The sequence below is a fragment of the Neurospora crassa genome, linkage group IV, assembly GCF_000182925.2.
Source record: "Neurospora crassa OR74A linkage group IV, whole genome shotgun sequence".
NCBI lineage: Eukaryota > Fungi > Ascomycota > Sordariomycetes > Sordariales > Sordariaceae > Neurospora > Neurospora crassa.
The window spans coordinates 3,998,043-4,017,459 of record NC_026504.1 but is presented as its reverse complement, the minus strand read 5'-3'; the positions used below and the strand labels follow the sequence as shown (position 1 = coordinate 4,017,459).

At 51.1% G+C, this 19,417-nt stretch overlaps 5 protein-coding genes across 6 annotated transcripts; 1 reads left to right on the top strand and 4 right to left on the bottom strand.

The window, feature by feature from the left end:
* Nucleotides 1-780: 780 nt before the first annotated feature.
* chol-1 (choline-1) lies at nucleotides 781-4,628 on the top strand. Its single transcript, XM_957622.2, has 4 exons — nucleotides 781-1,436; nucleotides 1,524-2,123; nucleotides 2,179-4,211; nucleotides 4,277-4,628. Exons 1-4 carry the CDS (start codon nucleotides 1,238-1,240, stop codon nucleotides 4,340-4,342), a joined length of 2,898 nt encoding a protein of 965 aa, XP_962715.1. The 5' UTR covers nucleotides 781-1,237; the 3' UTR covers nucleotides 4,343-4,628.
* On the bottom strand, nucleotides 4,481-6,317 carry NCU08044 (oxidoreductase). Its single transcript, XM_957621.3, has 4 exons — nucleotides 5,581-6,317; nucleotides 5,435-5,451; nucleotides 4,883-5,343; nucleotides 4,481-4,808 (listed from the first exon to the last, which is right to left on the bottom strand). The coding sequence occupies exons 1-4, from the start codon at nucleotides 6,111-6,113 to the stop codon at nucleotides 4,773-4,775; spliced, it is 1,047 nt and encodes a 348-aa protein (XP_962714.3). The 5' UTR covers nucleotides 6,114-6,317; the 3' UTR covers nucleotides 4,481-4,772.
* A 3,020-nt stretch (nucleotides 6,318-9,337) lies between these two features.
* On the bottom strand, nucleotides 9,338-10,120 carry NCU08043 (hypothetical protein; the record flags this gene model as incomplete). Its single annotated transcript, XM_957620.1, has 3 exons — nucleotides 9,338-9,534; nucleotides 9,709-9,806; nucleotides 10,011-10,120. 3 exons carry the CDS (start codon nucleotides 10,118-10,120, stop codon nucleotides 9,338-9,340), a joined length of 405 nt encoding a protein of 134 aa, XP_962713.1.
* A 2,696-nt stretch (nucleotides 10,121-12,816) lies between these two features.
* Nucleotides 12,817-16,270, bottom strand: clr-2 (cellulose degradation regulator-2). Its single transcript, XM_957619.2, has 3 exons — nucleotides 15,858-16,270; nucleotides 15,679-15,802; nucleotides 12,817-15,624 (listed from the first exon to the last, which is right to left on the bottom strand). Exons 1-3 carry the CDS (start codon nucleotides 15,904-15,906, stop codon nucleotides 13,359-13,361), a joined length of 2,439 nt encoding a protein of 812 aa, XP_962712.2. The 5' UTR covers nucleotides 15,907-16,270; the 3' UTR covers nucleotides 12,817-13,358.
* Nucleotides 16,271-18,283: 2,013 nt separating this feature from the next.
* Nucleotides 18,284-19,417, bottom strand: NCU16830 (the record flags this gene model as incomplete). Of its 2 annotated transcripts, XM_011396113.1 has the most annotated exons (3): nucleotides 18,488-18,551; nucleotides 18,629-18,728; nucleotides 18,892-19,417. In XM_011396113.1, a coding segment is annotated over one exon (356 nt), but the record flags the coding sequence as incomplete, so codon positions are not given. The 2 variants fall into 2 exon arrangements, with proteins under 2 accessions (XP_011394414.1, XP_011394415.1); XM_011396112.1 differs by lacking the exon at nucleotides 18,629-18,728 and having other exon boundaries at nucleotides 18,284-18,551.

Below are 19,417 nucleotides of genomic sequence, written 5' to 3'. Positions count from 1 at the left end.
CAAAGATATGGGAAAGCTCGTCACTTTGATGACGTTCTGTTAGTAATATCTATGGCATTCCAAAGCTTTACCAGCCAATCATGTGAACTGATACTAACAGATAGTGATCCCAGATACACCAAGACGTTAGGGCGTCAATGGTGTGTAGGTTAGCGTATCGACAATTGCGTATTGGCAGCTGGTTGTCATCTCCAGGTCCCAATTTCCAGCCTCAAACCATGGAAACTATCATGTCCACCCTCAACTTCCCCTCCTCCTTCCTTTCCGATACAACCTAGCTCCCGGTGGGTTTTCTGACGAGGCGAAGACCGGATTCTCGCTCCGCACAATAAGCGGGTTCTAGGCCGTATTTACACTACATACCTCTATGCTTTTTATCTCTCCAGTTCTCCTGTTTGCACTGCCATAGAGATGCTTCCCGAATCCTCTCGACAACGCAAGCTCGGCTCTATCATCCAATTGCAAAGACACAAGCCCGGGATCGCTCAACAACTGACTGCACGCCTTCGGGTCTTCACGCACTGCGCATACCGTGTCCAGTGTCCTATTTCCCGAGTGGGCGACCCCCCGTTTCCCGGAAGAGCCGCGAGCAGTTGTTGGTGAAGAAGTCACAGAGGAGGGGAGCACGAGAGAAAAGAGGGGCGTCGACACTCCAGCAAGACAAGGATCTTCCCTGAACCCACATGAGTTTGTTGACTTGAGAAGCACGATGAATTGCATGTGAAGATGGGCTTCCCACTCTGTTCATTTGTCTAGTTGTCGACGGTATTCGTGAGGAGTGACTGACATTACATTTCTCGACACTTTCTTTATCCATCTATCTGCCTTACTTATGCTTCAGTTGATTCTCTTCGTGACGTCGTCTCCAGAGCACAACGACATAGAAAAGTCAATAAAGAAAAGAACACCATTTCTGGCCAGTCCGTTTTTTGTCATCCCGCCCCTTGCTTTGGTCGGTTGTCTCATCGTTGTATCATTGAGCAAAGTACCAGTCGGATAACCAACAACAAAGCTTGGCACTTTCCTGAAGTTTTCGGAGTCATTTTCGGGTATTCCTTGGGGTGGTCACGCTTCTGCGCCCAAGAATTCGGGCGACCCAATTGAGTACAAGACCGCCGTTGATCCGATTTCGCCGTTCCCGTTCCCGTTTCCCTCTGGGGATGTTCAATACGTTACACAAGCTCGACGCTTTTAACAAATCTACACGTCAATTCGGTTTTCAACACCGTGACCCAAAATGAGCTCCTCGGCAGCAGATCCCTTTGCCGCCAGGCTCAACAGTGATGTCCGCCAACGGCATCCTACCGCATCGGCGACCAGCAAGAATGTAGAGGGCACTTCGCAGCAGAAGCAGCAGCAGCAGCAGCAGCAATCAGAGGCCAATGCCGCTGCGTCAAGGGTCAAAAAGACATACGGCAAAACGCCAGATGGCACAGGTAAGGAAATACTTCGGCGTCTTGTCTTCAATGTCTACAGCCGAGTTAGACTTGGGATGAACTAACACAACCCCTCCCAATGTTTAGTCTTCGTCGTCCCCACGACCCATGACATGGTCACCCAGCTGCTCGACCCTCGCGAGCCCAAGAACTTATCAGATGTCGCCGTGCTCGCCATCATCGCTCTACACTTCCTCGCCGCTTACTACCTGCCGTGGGGTGTCAAGAGGCCTCTCTTTGCCGCCATCTTCATGTTCTGGAGATTGGCTTACAACGTCGGCATTGGTTACCTGTTGACGATTCAGTCCAAGTACAAGCTCCTGGTGACTTGGGCCAAGAGGTGGAAGCTGTTTGAGAACCCCGCGACTGGCAAGAACCCGCGCCCATGGCTTTACAATCTACTCAAGAAGGAACTCGAGACCAAGATCCCTCAGGACTACAAGTTTGAAGAAGCTCCGATCGAGTACAACACTTGGCTCACCTTCCGTCGCGTCGTCGACTTGATTCTCATGTGCGACTTCATCTCCTACTGCCTGTTCGCTATCGTCTGCGCGCACAAGCCGGACGGAGAGGGTTTGTTCATGTGCTTTGCCCGTTGGGCTGCTGGAATCACGCTGGTTGGCTTCAACCTATGGGTTAAGCTGGATGCTCATCGTGTTGTGAAGGACTATGCTTGGTACTGGGGTGGTAAGTCAAACTACTTCCGCCAACTCTCGCAAGACACGGGAACTGACCATATTAGACTTCTTCTACCTCATTGAGCAGGAACTGACCTTCGACGGTGTTTTCGAGCTGGCTCCTCACCCCATGTACTCCATCGGATACGCTGGGTACTATGGTATCTCCATGATGGCCGCGAGCTACGACGTCCTGTTTATCTCCATTATCGCCCATGCCGCCCAATTCGCCTTTTTGGTAATCGTTGAGAATCCTCATATCGAGAAGACCTATAACCCGCCTCAGCCACGTGTGAGGTGCGAGTCGGAGGCTGGTAGTCAGTTGCAGGAGTTTGCTTCCGAGTACTCTGTCCCTTCCACAACCGGAAGACATGACAATACCCCGCTGCCCGTCCACAACCTCATCGGTCTCAAGAACCTCGACTTCTTCCGTATCACGGACGTTGCCATCGTGCTCCTCTGTGCTTACCTTGCTGTCGTCACTATGGTCACTCCCAACACCCGCTTTTACCAAGCCCTTTTCGTGTTGCATGCTTTGGCTTGGCGTTTGTGGTACTCTGCCGGTTTGGGAGTGATTTTGACCATGCAGTCTGAGGAGAAGATGTTCACTAGGCACTTCTTGAAGTACGGCGAGAGCGTGGGCGAGGCCTGGCGCCAGTGGAAGGGCATCTACCACCTGAGCAACTGCCTCTGCCATGCCTCCTTTATCGCTGCCTCTTACAAGATGTATGAATTTCCCGCCGATTGGACCTACGGCTGGGCGCTTCTCAAGCACGTCGTTGGCCTGAGTTTGATTGCCCTCCAGGTCTGGACCGCCACCAGCATCTACGAGTCGCTAGGCGAATTCGGATGGTTTTATGGCGATTTCTTCTTCGACAGCAAGAGGCAGCTGACTTACACTTCTATCTACCGCTTCCTCAACAACCCCGAGCGCGTCTTTGGTACTGCTGGCTTATGGGGCGCTGCCCTGATCACCTGGTCCCGCGCCATCTTCCTCATGGCTCTTGCCGGCCACTTTCTCACTCTTGCGTTCCTCGCGTATGTTGAGAAGCCTCACATGCAAAAGGTCTATGGCCGTAATCTGCGTGATGATGCCGGCGTCACCAAGTTCATCAAGCGTTCTCTACCTCCCCCTGTTACTGAGTGGCAGCAGAGTATCGACAAGGTCCTGGATGAGACAAAGCACTTCATCGACGAGTTCGTAGATGCTGCTCGCTCCAGACTCGCCACTGGATCATCTACCATTGTCAAGGATACTTCAGCCCTGTTCAACAAATACCCCGCTCGTCTCACTCTCAGCAAGATTTCACCCGACCTTGCGGGCTACGATCCCAAGCATTATGGTCTGTCTCTGGCTGGTACACGTGTTGTGGGCACGAATGAAAAGGCCACGGGCAAGGAAAGCCCCAACGCCCGCGTACTGAAGGACGTCAAGACCCAGGCGTTCGAGTACGGAGCCCCGATTCGCGTCAAGTGGACTGCGCCCGCCAACCACAGCAAGAAGGACTGGGTCGGTCTCTACATGGTCACGGACAATCGCTCTAGGGAGGTCACCGAGGTTCCATCTCTTGGCCGTTGGGTACCAACCAACCCTGGGGAGTACGACACCACCACCGACCAGGGTATTCTCGTCTGGGACCAGCCTGTCGAGAAGAAGTCTGAGGATACAGATCTCGTCGAGGGTGAGATGGTCTTCGAGGGTGACAAGCTTTGGTGGACACAGGGTGTGTTCGAATTCCGTTACCACCACGGTGGCGGACACCACGTCATGTCCATCTCGGAGCCTTTCGAAATCCAGATTCCCAAGTTCGACGACGAGCACATGGGCGTCGATATCAGCGGAGAAGTTGGTGAGCGCGCCGTTGAGGCAGCTCTCCTGCCAGTCATCCGTAACTGCCTGGACCGCGACCCCGATATTGCGCCCAGCAATGCGGAAGAGCGTTTCGGCGGCCATGTCGAAAGGGATGGCAAGTATGCCAGGCGTGTTGTGTACGCTATTCGGCATATGTTCGGTATCGACTTTGCCCCTGCGGTTGTGCTTGCGGACGGAAACGTCCGCAGGTTGGCTTGGAGGATATGTCACGCCAAGGAAGTTCTGGTATGTAGCGGTCATATGTGTCCCTTCTTCCAGTTTACTAGTTGCTGATTACCTATGTTCTACAGGCTCCATTCAGTATGTCACATACCAACGGCCGGACAACACCAGTCGATAGCAAGTTCTCTGAGTGAAGGGGTACTCATTCTTGAAGAGATCGGGCACGGCGAAAATGCACCAGTGTCCCAAGGATTCTTTGGGGACGTTGCGTCCTTTGAGGATGGAATTGAGGGCGAGGAAACGCACTTAACTGTGGAAGAGGAGGCACTCATGAGAAAGAGGTGGATGGTGTTATACATTGTAAGATAATCAAGCATTGAACGAGATACCATATCTGCATCTCTAGTTGGCGCATAGATAACTGGAAAAAAAAAAACAATAGTAAATTCAAAGAACATCCAAAATCAGATCAGTGCTCAGCCCAGTCGAATACTTTGCTGCAGTGCGGGTGTGGTGATCACGTTTGCGTTGAACTGACGTCTTAACCCTTTTTAGTATTCACACATCTCAGGTCTATATGTATGTACGTCTATGCGCTTATCGACAGCCCTGTTGAGTCTCTTTTCATGTCGACTTGCGGTGCATAATACCAGCGCCAGCCTGCAACATTAGTCAGTCAGACAGTCACACAGCTTCATAACCCCACAAACAGAATAATCACCAGTGAAACGTACCTGATGGCTAGGGAAGACCAACGTATCAGCAACAACAACGTTCTCCCGTCGTGTTACGACGAACACCACGATCTCTGCGATATCATCGGGCGTCAAGGGATCGACACCGGCATAGACGGCATCAGCCTTGTTCTTATCACCATAGAACCTCACCACGCTGAACTCGGTCTCGACCTGGCCAGGGTCAATCTCCATGACACGGATGCGCGTGGCGATCAGCTCCTTGCGCAGCGCGTCGGTGAAGCTGCGCACAGCAGCCTTGGTGGCGCAGTAGATGGAGCCTCCCGCGTATGGTTCTCTCCCGGCAATAGAACCGATGTTCACAATGTCTCCCGAACCACCCTCGGAGCCGCGGGCCTTGAAGATGGGCAGGATGGCTTGGGTCATGTTGATCAGGCCGGTGACGTTGGTGGCAAACATGACGTTGATGTCTTCTTCGGCGATGGAGGGAGCTTGGGCGACTTTTTTTGTTTTTAATTGTTTCGGAGGGTTAGTACAGTAGCTTTTCAAGTGAGGTTTTGGAGGTTAGTTAGGTTAGGGAGCAGCACAAACCTCCTTTTACGAGACCACTATACATATATCATTTTTCATTAGCCATTTTTGTTTCTTTTTATTTTTATTTTTTTAAATCGTATTTTGGTTTCCCTTCTTCTCATTCTCCTTGATCATTATCATCCGACGGGGTCACAGAAACTCACGCATTATTGACCAGCACATGGATATCCCTCCACTCCTCGGGCAAGTTCCCAACAAACCCCCTGACCTCCTCCGGCTGGCTGACGTCCAGCTTGACAGGCAGCACTTGCACGCCCTCGCCAACCTCTTGGCGGATCTCCTTGGCAATCTGCTCCAGGGCATCGACGCGGCGGGCCGTCAAGATCAGCTTGAGGCCGTGGTTGGGCGCGGTCCGCGCAAACTCGAAGGCTGTGCTACGCCCGATTCCTGAGGACGCTCCGGTTATGACAATGGTCTTGCCCGCGAGGCGCTTGGCTACTGCTGAGGACATTGTTCTTTTTGTTTGGGGAGGAAGGTTTGAAAAAAGTTTGGTATTAGTTGAAGGAGAAGAAAAGATAGGGATGGTGAATCTGCTCAAAGTTTTGGAGTTGTAATGACCAGGTGTTGCCGGGAGAGTGTGAGTGGTGGTTCCAAATGCCGAGGAGATGGTAGTCAGATATCTAGCTGCAAGTCTTGATACTGCTGCTGGTGGAGGTGTTGTTCTTATGGAAAACATGAGAGTGAAAATTCCAAGGATAAACGACAAAAGGGAAATGAGCTTCGATAAGTGATGATACACACACAACGTCTCGAATCAACTTCCGAGCTTACCTCCGGGATCCGGGGTGGAGATAGCCATCATGACGACGGGCAGCTCCGGTCGTGTTCAGGGTCAAAGACGCTGCCTGCCCCGCAACGGGGAGCACGGCGCAAAGGCGTGTGTGTTAGTGATGGCGTAGGTGGTGCACTTTAAAGAATAACAGCTGGATAGTCCCCCGTGGCCCGGCCGCCCCCGTAGCTCCCCGAGCTCCCCATTAAGCTACCCCGCACTCACGGTGATCGCGCCATATTGGTCAATTCAAGGACAATAGAGTACAGCTCCTCACCACACTCACCCACCCATCGATCCTGTTACATACATAGTGTACATAAGTAATGTCACACCATTTAAACCCAAAGGGTATAAAGAGATTGCGCCACATGTGGCGGCGGAGCGGATGGGGGCTGAATGACACTTTCGGTTGAACGTCTGTCATGAGAGAGAGACTGCTGGCGTCGACCTCAAAACCTACAATCACTATGAAATCCTCTTAGCCTCCCTTTCTCAAAACCATCCCTCCTTCACTTTCTATCCAGGACATCCCCTTGTGTAAACAAGGCCAACGGGCCTCTAGTAGAGATCGGTCGGCTTCATCTCCTTTGCGCTTCTGCATCATGAATCCGATAGGCGATTGTCTCGAGCGGCGAGCACATAAGGCGCAAATTATACCAAGTGCCGTCAATACACAAATGACGATCATAGGGTCCCTACCCCCGCGCTTCTTGACGCCCGATCCGTTGGCTGAGCATACTAGTATAGTCGGGAACGACCATCAATCATCGATAATGAGTTGAGATCTGGAAGATGAACAACAAGCGAGTGTCTGTTGAATTGATGATATAAAGGTATCCTCAAAACTGCCGGTCTTGGGGCGAAGTAGTTGGAAGAGGTCAAAAGGCTAAAAGAGACTTTGTCCAGAATCTTCGAAAGCCCAATGATTTTCAAGAAGAAACAGAAGCAGGTACGAACACTGATCCATGTTGTAGTCAGGCCATGGTCAACTTTTGATAAAAAAAAAAAAAAAAAAAAAGAAAAAAAAAAAACCTTCCGGAAGCCGAGATTTGTCGAACACTAATCTACATCATTCAATGTAATCGTCAGCCAATATCATCTCCCATCCGACACTCGAGTCATACATGCCAACGTTTATTCTGCCGTTTTCCAGGTGTCTGAACTTCATTCCAACCCAACTTTCAAATTCCAAAAAGAATCGTTCCTCGCAGCGTTCAGACCTTTCGACCTTCAAATCAAATTGGCGCAGGCAAAGATATCAGGATCGACGCGATGCCAGGTATTTACTTCGCTGGCCCTTGCTAGCACATTACTTGTTGCACTTTATTCTGCCCACCCACTGCGCTTGCGTATCCTGTGAAAATCAGTTGAGCCCATTCTTTTGTCGTGGTGACCTCGAATCACCTATCCTCTCATGCTGTATTATAGTAACACAGCATTTTCCCCGTCCATTTTCCAGCACAGTACCTACCTTGCCTCATGCATGTGATACGTTCAATGGGGGAAAACTCGAGTAACACAAACCTTCAACATCGTCCATGTCCCTCTGTCGTCCCGCACCATTCATGTCCCATTCCCGCACCATGGGTGCTGTTGGTGTTGTGCTTACTGTACTACGACTGTCCTGCTGTCCTGTCGTACGTTGTTCGTCCCGTGTCTCTGGAACCGGTACTCGGTAGCGAAGCGAGCAAAACCCAGACGAGCGAACCACGGCACTGGACATGACCACATCGAATTCGGTTCGGCTGTTGACCGTGTACCCCTACGTAAGTGGAGATGCGGGGAAAGCAAAGCAGAGTTACACAAAATAAATGGTAGAAGACCCTGACTGCTCCAGACTTCAGACTCTGATATTCCAATGCCGATGGAAACCACCGCCGATGGGAAGGGAATGGAGACGATCCCCCGGATTACAGTCCGGACACTCGGATTTCCCAGGACGAGCTCCCAGGATATGGTACCGAGAGCGCCCTTTCCCAATGGACATGGACGGGCTTTGGGGAGATAGATGGTCGGGACTTGGAAGTTGGTTGCGATAGGTCGTGGCATCCTGATCCGGTAGTTGTGGTCTGACTACGAGATTGAGATGTCGGGCTTGTGAGGAAACCACCTAGGATTTCAACAATGAGAATATTAACTGATGCTATTGATTCCTTGCAGCGTTCAGGTAGGGATGAATGGTGAAACTCCACATAGTTGGTGAGTATACTATGATTATGTAGGTTAACTATAACTTGTCCCAATTGCCATTCAAGGGGATGGATTACTCCACCCGCTCAATCCTATAATCAGTAACATAGTAATGCTGCAAACCAAAATTTGATGAAGAATGTCCAGTACCTATCCAAGATCCTCGAACATTGGGTGACAGAACACAGCCTAGAGGCAGACCACCAAGATGTATGTCCAATTCACAACGCGTGGTGGTCCTGGTAGATATTGGTATAAAGCCAACGGCAGAGACCCGCAGGCATAACATAATAAGCAACCGCTCAAACCCGTTAGACGTATGCTGCCCACCTGAATGGTGTTAACATTACCATTTGTATTGCCCGTGGGTATCATGATCCAGTTTGCCGTCTTTCTTGGCTGGACTCTGGCCGTTGGTTCTATTGATCATTGGAGCGGTAGACTGGCACCTGTAGGTAGGGAAACATGGGAAAGAGGGACGGTCCCTGAGCGTCGTCTTGTGATACCTAACCACGCAGTGGAGCAATCTCATGTCCGGACACAACAGACTCCCTACGCTACATACACCCCTCGGCTGGCAGAACAAAAGTGACAAGGATTCTGGCTAATTTGTCACAGATGACGACCATTGGATTTTGGCAGCCCTAAGCCCAAAAAGTGGACGGCAAGAGGCAAGATGGTAAAGGACCGATCGACAGCGAGGTATTACCGAACCAGACAAGGGCTAAGTTCGGGTCTTGTTACTATTATCTCCACTGCTATCCGATGTGGTCCGTGAATGTTCCTCTTTTGGGGACTGGACGTTGGGGCGACATGGCTCCCGTTTCTTACCTCTTTCGTAAACCATTGCTATCTTCGCTTTCCCGCTTTCACAGCCCACAAGGGGATGATGGGTCAGGGAAGACACAAGCTTCACACAAGATTTGCAGACTTTCCTTCTAATGAACCAACCATTGACCAATGAAACTGGGGAAGTGTGCTGAAGTGCTAACGCGAGGGGAAAAGGGCGAAAAATCCGGGGCCCCGCCATGATTCCCGTCTTCCCGCCCGTGGCTCTCCGCAAACTGGCCGAAGCTCAAGTGGAACGACAACCCTGCTAGACTTGCCACTATGGAAATAGCCGGTGATGATTTAGCTGTGGTGCCGAGGTTAGACTTGTCTCCAAGACTGTGTGGTGTGTGATGACTTGCTGCTGTATGTTGTAGCTGGCTTGCCATTGAGGAGTTTGTTGAAGAGATTTCTTCCTGAAAGCTCAAGGAAAGCAAGAACCTTGGTTGGTTGGCGCCAAACCGCTAGCTTGGCTACCTACTACCATCGCCATCTTGCCAGTGCTGCTTTTCTTGCCCCATCCAGCTTTCTTTCATCTTTGTCCGGATGGGAGCGTCCAGATTCTGTAAGGTGCCTCGGCTGTTGTGGAGGCAGGTGCCGAGATGTTACCCAAGACCGGCAATGTTCGGCAGAAGTTAGACAGATATCTTTGGCACGACATGACAAGCTGCAGTAGGTACACTGCTTTGCGCGCGCTTGTAATGCGGAGACTGGGGGATTGAGAGAAAACGGAGGGGGGAAACGGAGGTCTCTCAGTGGCAGAAGTACTTATACACTACATACCATACATGCCTGGCAACGGCCTTTTCGGCTTGGGCTACACCCGTGACCACCAACATATACCAAGGAGCTAAAGTTTGCCCCTGCGTCAAGCCGTCGATGGCTTCAGCCATGGTGTGATCCCTGGAAAAAGGAATCGGGCCCTTTCCCCGCATCAGAAGGTCTGAAGACCTCGTCGGCGTCACGGGCCTGTGTGGCGCTGAGGGGAAATTACCAAGGGGCAATGGAGGAGGTAAGTCCTGGTTCAAGAACCCGTGATAGCTTCACATGGCACATGGCAGATGAGCTCGACTTCAAGAATATGATATCTTGATGAGCGATCATCATGCGGAGGAGGGCACCGAGTTCACACACCACTACAAACCTCCACCTTGGTGAGCCACTCGCAATCCTTCCGCCCTTCGTCTCCTCGTGCATTTGTTTCCCCAGGTTTTGTGTATCTGCCGGGTTCTGAACTTTGCCATTCGCTTAATCTACCCCGCATACCCCGGAATTCTGTCGAGTCTGGTTCCAGTGAACACAGTGAACAGTGGGAAAATAGTGTGCACGTAGTGAGAGAGCTGATGCAGTGAGTGGAAGTTTGGATTCTCAAAAATAAAAACCGGGGGGTTCCACTGTGTACCCCACCGGATTCCCCTCCAAGAACGCGCGCGACGGGCCGTGAATCCAGATTGGCGCATGGAGCCACTTCGTTAACGGTCAAGCCATCTGTTCTTCCAGCCAATCAGACTGAAGAGTTCTGACTGTCTCGGAAGGGTTCGAGTCGTTTGTCGCTCTTTTCTTTTTCTTCCTCCTACTTACACTACACACGCCATCTCGAAATCTAACTGACCGATCTCCCGCCGCCGCCACACTTGATCATATTGGTCAGCCCAGTTATATGCGAAAGAGAAAATGATTCGATTCCTATCTGAGCCTCTTTCAGACTACCAACTTTTAGTCCTCAGTCAGGACTCTGTCATTGCACAGCTGTGAATGCTCGCGTGCAATTGCCATTATAGAAAGACGGTGTCGGTAATACCGCCACTGACGCAGTGATTGTCGTACACTAGCAGCCGATCAGAAAATTAAATAGTGTACCAACTCACCTTGAGAAGACAGCCGAGGAGAATCCGTGCAAACGTTCCAACAATCCAACACAAAGGACAACAAGGGAAGGTCAAGAAGTCGATCCCCGTCTGAGCTCCATAGTTTACCTTATACTACACGTATAGTATACACTATAACTCCATCACTTAAGTCTAGGTTGTGGTCCAGCCTCCCCGGACTTCCAGGATGAAGAGATCGTCAACACCAACTAGCGTAGTGTATTCAAGGAGATATATGAGTAGATGGTGTACATTTCGGACTTCTCTCCTATAGTGTACATGATTCACCTCTGAGCGCTAATCCTTCAACCCCTCAAGCACCTCGAGGGCTCGCACCCAACCCCTCCCTATCGCCGCCCCTATTTCCTTTTTTGGAGTCCTTTGCAGCAAAAAAAAAAAACAACCAAGTGTCGGCCCGTCCCTCACGCGAGATTAGACAAAGTGTGACGCTCAGGCAACTGCGGTAGTCTACAGTACCCGAATCCCTTCTCCGCTTGAGAAGTCCAGAGGGGAAGGGGGAAAAAAAAAAAGTGACATTGTCGTTGACGATGCCCTCTTGTTTTCCAGGTTTGTGTCTTGGCGGTTACAGTTCCCTGGCAAGCTTTGGAAATTTCGGCCCTGACATCCATCTCTGGCTGCAACACTCGGTGCAACTCTGTAGTGTACAACACCCCACTGTGTCACCATGCCATTCATTGACGCCTGTTTTGTACGACACAGCATGGATGGCAATCTATCATTCCCACGTGTTTCCCCAGAATGAAGCGAAGGTCCCCAGGCGGAGTAGGTAATGGACCATGATGGTACTCGGAACTGGAGTTCGCTTGTGCAAGTTCTGAATTCTGTAAACCGTCAAACCTTTTTCCCCGGATGTTTTTTTTTTTTTTTTTTTTTTTGCTGAGTGTCCGAAGCTTACACGTCGTGATATCTCGTTTTGACTATACGTATTATGTGTGTGTGTGTGTGTGTGGGTGTAACTTTTCGATAAAGATGTCAGGGGCAATCTTTATGCGACTTGATTTTTGAAAGACATTGACCGACGAATGTCAATGCTGAGCAATGTTACACAGACCTTACAAGTACTATCAGGTACACTCCAACAACAATGAAGCCTCACAACGCCAAGAGATGACCAAATGCTGTCCAACACATCGCGAACTGTTCCAATACTCGTCAAGTCTTCAAGATGGCCCGCCCGCTAGTCAGAAGGTCGTTTTTGAAGATCTGACGAGTACCACTTTCACTCTCGCCTAAAGTCAAAAGTATGCAACCTAAACCTACCTATAGGTAAGTACGTACTAGCCATGTCTTGCACCGTACATCCAACTATCTATCCCAGGTACAGCTGAGGACCCTTTCTCTTTGTGGAGCATGAAATGCAATCTGCTGCTGCATTATGGTTCTTGATGGTTTATGTGACACCAGACAACTTCAACGACATGGCCAAGCAGGTCGGTAACTACATGTGTACAGCATATGAACAAGAGTTGTTAAAGCCAAGTTTCTATGTTGTGTTTCTTTATCATAAGATTTTTCTTCCATTCTTCCATTTTCTCATAACCGCCCCTTATCGGACAAAGGCTCAAAGATCGAAGAAGGAGAGGAAGGCCTCGTCAATGGACCAAGAGGCACAAAGTGGTACAACGGGATAAAAACATAACCGCATGTGACATCAGAACTAGTGTACTGCAAGCGATGGCGAAAAGAGATGCCGCAGTGTAGGCACAAGAAGTGTTGATGACTGTGTTAAGAAGCTAAAGTGGAAATGAAATGTAAAAAGGGCTATAATAATAATACAATGAACATGGTGGTGCCCTGAACTAGGCCCACATGACAACGGCCTAGGTAAGGCCGGTGGCTGGTGAATGGAAGGGAGGTGGGACACTACACCTAACAAGAGGGAGAGTGTACCCGCGAAGGCGCCGTTGTAACCATCCAAAATCAGCCAAAAATCAAACCAACATTCCCTGAGAAATCAACCGCCAAAAAACAAAGCTCCCTTTTCCTTTTTACCATGAGACCCTTATCCTTCTCCGTATATGATGTACCCCGCAAAAAGCAACCATTCGTAAGCCAAATCCGCACCACCCGCATCCAGCCATCGTATGTGGTGGTATTTCGGTCCTTCAAGCCTGCGTCGCGCCAACTGTGCATAACCCCGGGCTTCCAGCCCAACTATTTTTTGTGTGAAAAGAGGAAGAAAGAAAGAAAGAAAGAGAGAAATGAGTAGTAAACTAGAAAATTGGAGCACTGCGAGGGGCCTTCAGTAGGTGTACCCATCCATACCTCCAAACTGACCCTGGCCAGCATGTGCACCTGCATGGTGGTGGTGGTGGTGGTGACCCATCATGTTCCCAAACTCCATAGCCGAGTGATGTTGCAGAAACCCATCTACTACATCAGCCGTCGGGAACGCTGCAGCGTACTCCGCCACCGTGGGCACCGCATCATCCGGGTGAGTCGAGTGTTGACCATGGTGAACCGACGGGCTTGGACTGGGACCCCAAAGCATGCCGTCGAGATCCCACATCCCGCCGTGGTCCAGCACACCCGTCATGCCCAAGCCTTCGACGGGCTCCAGGTCGATAGGAGTCATGTAGAGCTCCGCCGAACCCGGTGACGACCCCATGAGCAAGTCGTTGTTGATGTGCATGTTGCCCAAGGACGCAGTAGTGCTGCTGAGAGAATGAGGGCTCTGCGATCCCCTCTGCTGTAGTTGGTGCGCTGCGGCACCCTGTGCCTGGATGACTCTGCTGGCCTCGTACATGCGAAGAACCACCTCCCGGCTCCTGCGAGCAGCGAGTGACCACTCTTCCATGGCCTCAAGGAGCTCCAATACCGCCTCAATCTGCTTGAGCCACTCAGGGACACGAGGGTTGCCCCATTGCCAAAAGACGGAGACAAGAGGAACCATGGCAGCCTGGTAGAGAAACCACACTGCGTTCCAGCCGGACATCTGGTTACGTGTCCATTCACGACCAATGTCCTCAATGGTTGCCGCAGCAAGCTCTCGGCACGTCTCAATGGCGGCGAGATCCGCGTCACAGGCCTGAGTATGTGGGTTAAGACCTGATGAGGCCATGGAGAGGAGGACTGGGCGATGAAGAAGCATACGGAGGTTCTGATACCGCCACTTCATGATGCAGCGGGCCATGTAGAGCGGCTCAGCGCATGGGTCGGTCGTACGCAGGAGCCAAGGTAGGTTTTCATACCAGACAACGAGCTGTCCGTCCAGATTGCAGCGGTCCTCGGTACGCAGCAAAGGAGAAATGGCGAGCATGTCTTGGATCTGAGTGGCGATTTTGCAGAACTTGACGTTTTCAATCATGGGGAGAATACCCGCGTGTTGAGACGAGTCCCGACCGGCATTCACACCGAACTCGGGCGGCCGAATGTTGATGGCGGGTCCCCAACGGCCAAAAGAGGGACGTCCCATGGTTGTCGTGGCCCACGTGTCAAGGCAGAAAAGAGCCCACCATGTGCGTCTCCTGGTCTCGGCAGCGACCATATCACTTCCTCCTTGGGCAAGACTCTCACGGTGGAGACCGAGAGCGCTGGCCATGCGGATGGCGGCACCCAAAACAGCGTTGGCCATGTTGGGTCGGTTAATATAGTGAAGATAGTAACCACCGATGAGTGCCAATGCTTGGACAGTCTCGATATGGCTGCTGCCAAAGGAATCCATGGGAAGATGCTCCATGGCGCGGTTGTAATAGTTGACGTGATTGTAATCGTCCGACTTCATTGCCACAATGCTACCCATGGCGAATACCATGTTCAACAAGGCTAACCACGGTGCGTCAAATCGTTGACCTTCAAGGTAATCGGCACGGAAGGTTGTTTCGTCGAGCATTGGGATGAAGACGTGGACTCGCTTGAAGTAGGCATCGATAAGTGTCTGTCCCTTCCATGACCATGGGATCCGCTGGGGATCTTTCTGACTCGATGATTTCTGTCTGATGGCCGGGAAGTTATGAGAAATCTCGATACTGTTGAGCGGGGCGGCCAAGGAGCTCCTCAAGCCTGGTTGAACCTTGAGCATGACCATAAGGGCAGCCTTGATGGATGAGGCTCCAAGATAAGAAGCTTGTCTGTCCACCGAGAGTGACAGCGCGTTGATATCGTCCGCCTCTACAGGGATATGGTCCCTCTCCCGGCGTTCCTCGTCCCATTCTGTATCCCGAGTCGGAATCTGTTCCAAAATGTTTTCAGACTTGGTTGGTGTCTCTGACTCGGCCATCGGTGTTGTGTTTAGAGGAGGTGACGGTAGTCCGTTCGCTGTTGTGCTGTCCGGGACGGGTCGATCCAGGAGGTTGAGGAGTTCTTGCCTGGACAAGGGAAGCAAGGCGTGGACTTCTTGGTGAGGATACAGTCGCTTCAAAATCGATCGGCATTCTTCGAGGGACTGGGAGAGGGCTTCGAGTGTCTTGCGCGATGGGATCACCCTTTGGCGGTGCTTGTCATAGAAACAACGTTTCGGTGCTCGGCTTGAGAGACATTGGCCACATGGTTGTTGACCATCACACCGACTAGGGCACTCAAGTTAGATTGATGGTGAGGCTGATCGACACGCATTGACTTACATCTTTCGTCTTTTACACTCAGCACAAGCATGAGGAGTAGTTATCCTCTTGGCTGCCCCACTACCATTGGACTTAACACTATCTCGAGAGTCAACAGCCGGCTTTCGTGGTGTGACTCCTTGGACTGGATTTGCTCATTAGTAATGGACCCCTTGGTTGGAAAAGGTCATCAAACTTACATGTGTGAAACATGCCGCCTTGTGTAGGTATCGACATTGATGGTGCCATTATGGACGCTTTGCTGATCAGAGGCTGTCTGAATGGGAATACAACTTGCGGAAAGCTGGGAAGCCACTCGCAGCCACAGAAAAGGTATAAATGTATGATGGGTTGCCAAGCAAGGCCCGAATATCAACCGGCGAGTTCGTGAAAGTGGCGAGACCTTGATCACCAGGAACTGAAAACCTTGTGTGGGCTTAAGATTGATATTTTGTCCTCGCCAATAATAAACAAACTAAAGACAGACCCTGGGGGACAATGAGGGGGTGGCCGAGACCGTGAGGAGCGTATGCAAACTTATATATTTACATTGAACCGAGTTGGGAATTGGTCCATTGCACTTCACCTCAGCCTCAGCCCCAGGTTGTGATAAAATGCCGAACTATTCCACCCGATGGTACACCTTTGTCCTGAAGAGTATCCAGAATCACCAGGGAATGAAACATACCATCACTGTTTCACAGGACGAAAGCTGATTGTGGGGTGAGGAAGATTGGAAAGGGACCGGTAGTATGCTACCGTTGTATGTGGAGAAACTCGGATGTGGCCCCGTCAATCTTGTTGACAGGGTGAAGGAGGTATAGGATCGGGGAGTACACAACTCCAGTACTTTGCCCTCGGGCGCCGGTATACCTTGTTAAGTGAGGTATCTCGATGCTAGACCAGGTACTGGTCAATGCCGTATTCAAGGGTGACATCAAGCTAAGGAAGAACAGGGGATCCAGGGGCAAGGCTTGTTGACCAGGCACGGCCTGCCAGTCAGACACTACCAGGCCCTTGATGGCTTGAATGAAAGAAGTACGTACTCTGTCAAGAACACCCAAGTATTCCTCAGTGGCATCATTTTAACGCCAAAGCCGGGGTCTGAGGGTGTGCAGAGGGAGGTACCGTAAAGTATGTACTGCTTTTCACGGCAACCTCTTTGACCCACATACTATAGGCGGGAGACCTTGTCTCTAACACCTCTTCTCTGTACACCATGTATGACGCAGGCACCGTATGCTTCCAAGTCAGGTTAGGTGAGTGGTGCTTCTAACAGTCCGTCGCTTGACCAAGAGTTAAACGGTACGCTAAGCTAAAGCAACCCGGCTGTGTCTGTAGGTAGTTTAGGGAAGGTTCGTTACGAGAATCACGGCGATGCGAGATGAGAACCCAGAGGGGTCACAACCTTCCAAGCACTCACTCTTGCCCCTTTTTTGAAGCAAAGCATCAAGTCATCCGATTCGTCTTGACCCTGAACCGTTGACCAAGCTGTTGCGCGAAGTGGAAGTGAACGTGTGTGAAACGTGCTTCGTATGTACAGCGAAGATCTCTGTAGGGGGCCGTGTGGTGGTGTGGTGTGAAGGACGTTGGTGTTGGAGAGAGGGGAAGATGGGGCCGCCGGCACCAATATTGACTCGACGATTTGACTGGAGGTTGAGATGATGAAGGTAAATACGTAGGGAGGTAGGTAGAGGTATGTAGCTATTGCCTCGGTGCCAGCCGCTTGTGGGGAAGAAAAGCTGTTCGTCACTCCAGTCCCCCTCCCCCCTCCTTCTCCTTCCCCCCCGTCTTCAGCGAACCTCAGCATGATGGTGGATCTTTGCTACGATTTCTGTCCCTAGTTCCCGTCCGATCGGGCCAGACAGGGGTGGGGTCCGGGCTCGCCGGGGTGGATGAAGCTAGAGTGAGAGTGGGCACTTGGCAGTTAGAAGAGGAATCGTGAAGGGAACGGAGCTAGAAGACGGAGCGAACGCGCTAACAAAACGGTGGTAACAGCCTCCTCAAGCTAGTGTAAAAGATCCTTCCAACAGGTTTCGGGTTGCTGGTCAACCCCTCCAGCCTGGATTTAGCCAATCACTGCTGGAGGTCGGCACGCCGGTGTCGTTCGTCAATAAAGGCAAATGGAAGCAATGCTCGATTTGTTACAAGAGAGGAGAGGTGTTGACATAGAAATCTTTTGTGAAGGAACCGGCTCAACAGACTGTTTGATGTTTGAACGTCGCCTAGCATTGGGTAAGTCGAAGATCCGCGAGTATATTCTAGACGAGTTAGGTTTTGAGAATTGAAGTTACTGTAGCAAGGTGAGTCTTCTCGTTCCAATTGTGCCCTTTAGGAAAGATGTGGAATCGAAGTCCATCAACACTGTGCTCTGAGGCAAGTAGGGACAAGAACATTGGACCATAACTGAGCAATGATAAAAGGCAACTTTGCCTTCCTCACAACATTTGATCTCGCAAGAGTCCATCTTGGTCGCCTCATGATTATTTCCCAACTTGAAGGTCATCATGTTATGAACTCTCAAAGGGCTCGCGCATGGGGGCTGACAACCAAGCACATTGACAAGCGAGAGATGAGAAACAGCGACATCCGTAGATTATTAAGATGAAAAGCGCGTCCAGAAGTGTGCTCATGTAAAGATGATATGGATACCTATGTAGTTTGTGAAGACAAGATAAGGGGAGACTGAGTCTCTTGGCTACCGCCCGCGGCACCTTGGCGAGAGCAACGCAACCGTAGTCGTCATCATATTGCAACTTTGGAGACGACAAGGTCCGCAGGCGCTTGACCTGGAGGACTTACTCACCGCAAAGCGCCATGAGAACGGTGGGTAGATATCACGTCCACTGGGCAAGCGTGAGGGTAAAGTCTATGGTAGTGTCTAGCATGGTAGTCTACATCGATACTCGAACGTCTGTTAGCGCCGGACGCGCCTCATGTTTTCTTACAGGGGGGTGACAGGGGGGCTTGCAAGGCAGAACACGTCTATCTGCACAATCTGATTGGCTGGAATCACCTGATTCCAAGGTGAGAAAGAGTTGATAGAGGTAGAAGGAATCCGAACACTGGACCTGTTGGTTGAGACCCCCTGTAAGTAAGTACCGAGCTAACAAACTCTTAAGGGTGTTGGGCGGAGAGCATGGTCGGGTGGTAATAAGATGGGAGTAGCAGGATAGATGTGGTTACCGGCTGTGCAGCTCGCCAGCAGCCGCTTGAAACGAAACAGTTGCGTACCCGAGAGATGTCCGTCTAACACCTCAAATGCCGTTTGGGTGGTAGAGGGGCAAGGCAAGGGCACATTTGGGCTTGGTTAAGACCCTAGGCGCCTGAGGGGAGCTGTCAAAAGGTCGACGGGTGGGGCAACAGCAGGGAAAGATGGAAGCTCTGTCCCCTCCATCGCAGTGTCAAACTTGGCGTGCCTGGTTTGAATGATGGCGTACTACACTACCACATATTGTAGCAGTTGGCGGTCGTGATAATCCAGCGATTGGCATGACGATCCGGAAGAACTTGGAGTCTCGCCGTTTTGCGGTTGATGGCCAGGCGAGAGTCAACGCCGGCGGGTACACGAGAACCAGCGGTCTGATCGGATGTGACGTCTGCTGGTCGATGCCCTGGATGCCCTGGAGTTGCTGGGTATGAGTCCCGGCCGGAGATATGGACGTGGTAGAATGACTGATGGAATGCCGACTCTTGCAGACAAGCGAGATCACAAGGGACACGATTTCTGGGTGGGTGGAACTGAAGGGCCAGACCATGG